Source organism: Phalaenopsis equestris, unplaced genomic scaffold (assembly GCF_001263595.1).
Source record: "Phalaenopsis equestris unplaced genomic scaffold, ASM126359v1 Scaffold000024, whole genome shotgun sequence".
In the NCBI taxonomy this organism is placed as follows: Eukaryota; Viridiplantae; Streptophyta; class Magnoliopsida; order Asparagales; family Orchidaceae; genus Phalaenopsis; species Phalaenopsis equestris.
Window position 1 is genome coordinate 416824 of NW_018164466.1, and position 2988 is coordinate 419811.

The 2988-nt window shown below is 37.7% G+C and overlaps 1 protein-coding gene across 1 annotated transcript; it reads right to left on the minus strand.

Moving 5' to 3' along the window:
* Window positions 1-1899: 1899 nt before the first annotated feature.
* Window positions 1900-2984, minus strand: LOC110018513 (cytochrome b561 and DOMON domain-containing protein At2g04850-like; the record flags this gene model as incomplete). Its single annotated transcript, XM_020715848.1, has 1 exon — window positions 1900-2984. A coding segment is annotated over one exon (867 nt), but the record flags the coding sequence as incomplete, so codon positions are not given.
* Window positions 2985-2988: the final 4 nt, after the last annotated feature.

Consider the following 2988-nt stretch of genomic DNA (forward strand, 5'->3'; position numbering starts at 1 on the left):
AAAAATTATATAATTATTTATATAAAAATATATTACACATATTATTTATATAATTTTATATTATATATATTTATATTTAAGTTTAAATTATAACTACTATTGTGGTAATGTGGTTATGCACCATGTTTTGCATATATTTGTTTCAGGTTCGAATCCAACACTCTACATCTATTTTTTCAGTTTAATTTTAACGAGCCAAACGCAAGCCGAACACGAACATGAATACAAATATTTAAATCGAGTCCAACACGAACACACTATTCACGAGTCAATTTCAAACACGAGCAATTTGAACAAGCCGAACACGAGCCAAGCCTGAGCTCACTCAAGCTCGACTCGTTTATAGCCCTAATTACCATTCTATTTAATAAATTCATCGTCAATTAATCTAAATCATTAGTCTACTTATTAACTAATCAATAATAGGCAATATATCACATTTTTAAATCATCATTTTAGAAAATTTTTGTTTTATTATTTAATAATAGATTAATTAACATATAATCTTAAAAATATTACTAATTTATGAAAAAAAAAACTAATTTTTTAATTTTTAAAACAAAAAGATTATAAAAAATATTTAATTATATCATGATTATAAAAAAAATTAATGATAATGTATATTTAAATTAAAAATGAAATAATATAATGATGGGAAAGCCAAGTATTAGACCTTCCCAACAAAATATTTAATTATATCTACTTTTTTTATTATATTAAAAAATGTGAAATATTATAAAAAGCATGAAAATTATTGGAATCTAAGTAGAGGTAATTTAAGGTTCCAAATATTCCCAAACGTTTGGATATTTCTTTTAATAGTTTAAAGTATTTTCCACCACTTAATATCTTTTGAGGATAAGCTATTAGACGGCTATATCCTTCCATTTTCATATTATTTTTCAAAAATGCCTTTTATTCCACTTTTTATAAAAATAGTTAAATGATGGATATGTCTTCATTTTGGTTTTGTTGAGATGTCCAAAGCCATTTCTTTTGTCAAGAGACTAAGGGCCCGTTTGGGGCAGGTTATAGTGCAGGCGGCGTTTTCAAAACACCGCCGTAACGTTTGGTTCGTACGTTTCGCCAGCTTATTTGAAATCACATTTGAGTTTTTACACTAAATACAGGCTGCGGGCTGCATTTCAGTATAAATAGCTTATCCTGAAACGCACAAGTTGCCTCAAACGTACCTGATATCTCTAAAAATATTCCCAGAATGTCGACTTGATCATGAGTTGTAAATAATATACAAGTGTCTAGAAAAATGAGCATGTCAAGGCATGCCAACCTACTCTTATGTATTTACATGTATATTTACACACCATCCGCTTGTTCTTTGGTTCAAACGGCCTGTGTCTGGTCTACTTCGAGTTCTAATCCATGGGATCAATACGGGTCAATTAAGTTCATTGATGGACTTTCAATCCTACTTGGTGGACCCGCCCTTCATAGTCTTGCTTTTCTTTTTCTTAGTTCGTGTGTTTTTGCACTGGCCCAAATTTAAAGGGGCTGGGCCTGATATTTAAAAAAAAGAAAATTTACATAAGTACCACCAAATTCTTATATTTACAAATCCAACAGCTAACTTAACTTTTTAAAAATAAGGTGACATATATATATATATTAAATTTTAGATGTTAGTTATGTAAACGAGCCTGTCATATAAATAAATAAATAATTGTCGGCAGCAATTTATGAACTATACTTATTTGCAACAATTAATTATAGTGCTATATTATAAATATATAATACATAGAAATTAATTGACAGATCTCTAATCTTCCTTAAAAACTTTAGGGATAATTACATACAGATCTCTAATCTTCCTTAAACATTTTAGCGATAATTACATATAAATCATCCTAAACATTAATATTTACAAATTAACCTCCACGTGATATTTTAGAACTACCACTATCAAACTATTGAGAATTTGATAAAAATAAAAAATATTGGGTTTTTACCATAAATCTTGATATTTGAGTAAGAAATCGAAAAATGGATGAAACAAGGTGGCGGTTTTGTAAATAGCAAGTTTCAGGTAGTCGGATTTAAGAGTGATTTAAACTGAATCCGTAGCTAAATCCGCCATTAATATGCTGCCAAGCACAGCCTTAAACACCCATATACCCCTTCGCCGATTCTCCACCGTCCCCGCCGCAAACATCAGCCGGAAACCGCCGTCTCTCACCTCCCTCCTCCCTTCTAACCTTCTCCTCCTCCGCCTTCCTGCAGAAAAGCACCCACCCATTCGCCTCAAGGGCCACACAAGCCCCACCCATCGTCCCCACCGCCAAGCAATAAACCAGCTTCGCATACGATCGCCCTAATTCCATCATCTCCATCCCCTGAAACACGTTCACTACTCCCACCACCACCAACCCGTACCCCAGCAGATGATGATACGATTTCCAGTACTTACGATACCTGTGCGTGGTCGCAGGACGGAAAAACATCGCCGCCGCCTGCAAACCCCCCGCCGTCATCACTGCAAACCCTAATCCCCGATGCAGAACATAAACCCTATTCCCCATCGCAACCCCAAACCCAAATCCCACCGATCCGACAGCCACCGCCGAGATCTGAACTGCCGCGTGGATGTAGAACCAGGTCGATCCTGATCCAATGCCCGGCCATTGCCTCAAGTAGCGTGCAGCCATCGCGCCTGCGGGGATGAAGAACCCCCATGTTATTGCGTTGATTGAACCGTGCGCGGATCGGAACCAGGTTGGAAGGGGCTTAGATGAGATGTCTGCGGATGCGGAGAGGAGGTCGATGGTGGTGCGGGAGGCGAGATCGATGGGGGTGGTGGGGTGGACGGTGGGGGAATAGCCTTGGACGTAGAGGCCGCGGTTCCAGATGAGGTTAATGCGGGTGCGGTTGGGGGAAAGGTGGAGGGAGGCGGAGATGCGGACGATGGCGCCGGAGCGGACGGAGGGGGATTGGATGAGAGAGGCGGAGGGGGAGAGGAAGGGGATATAGAGG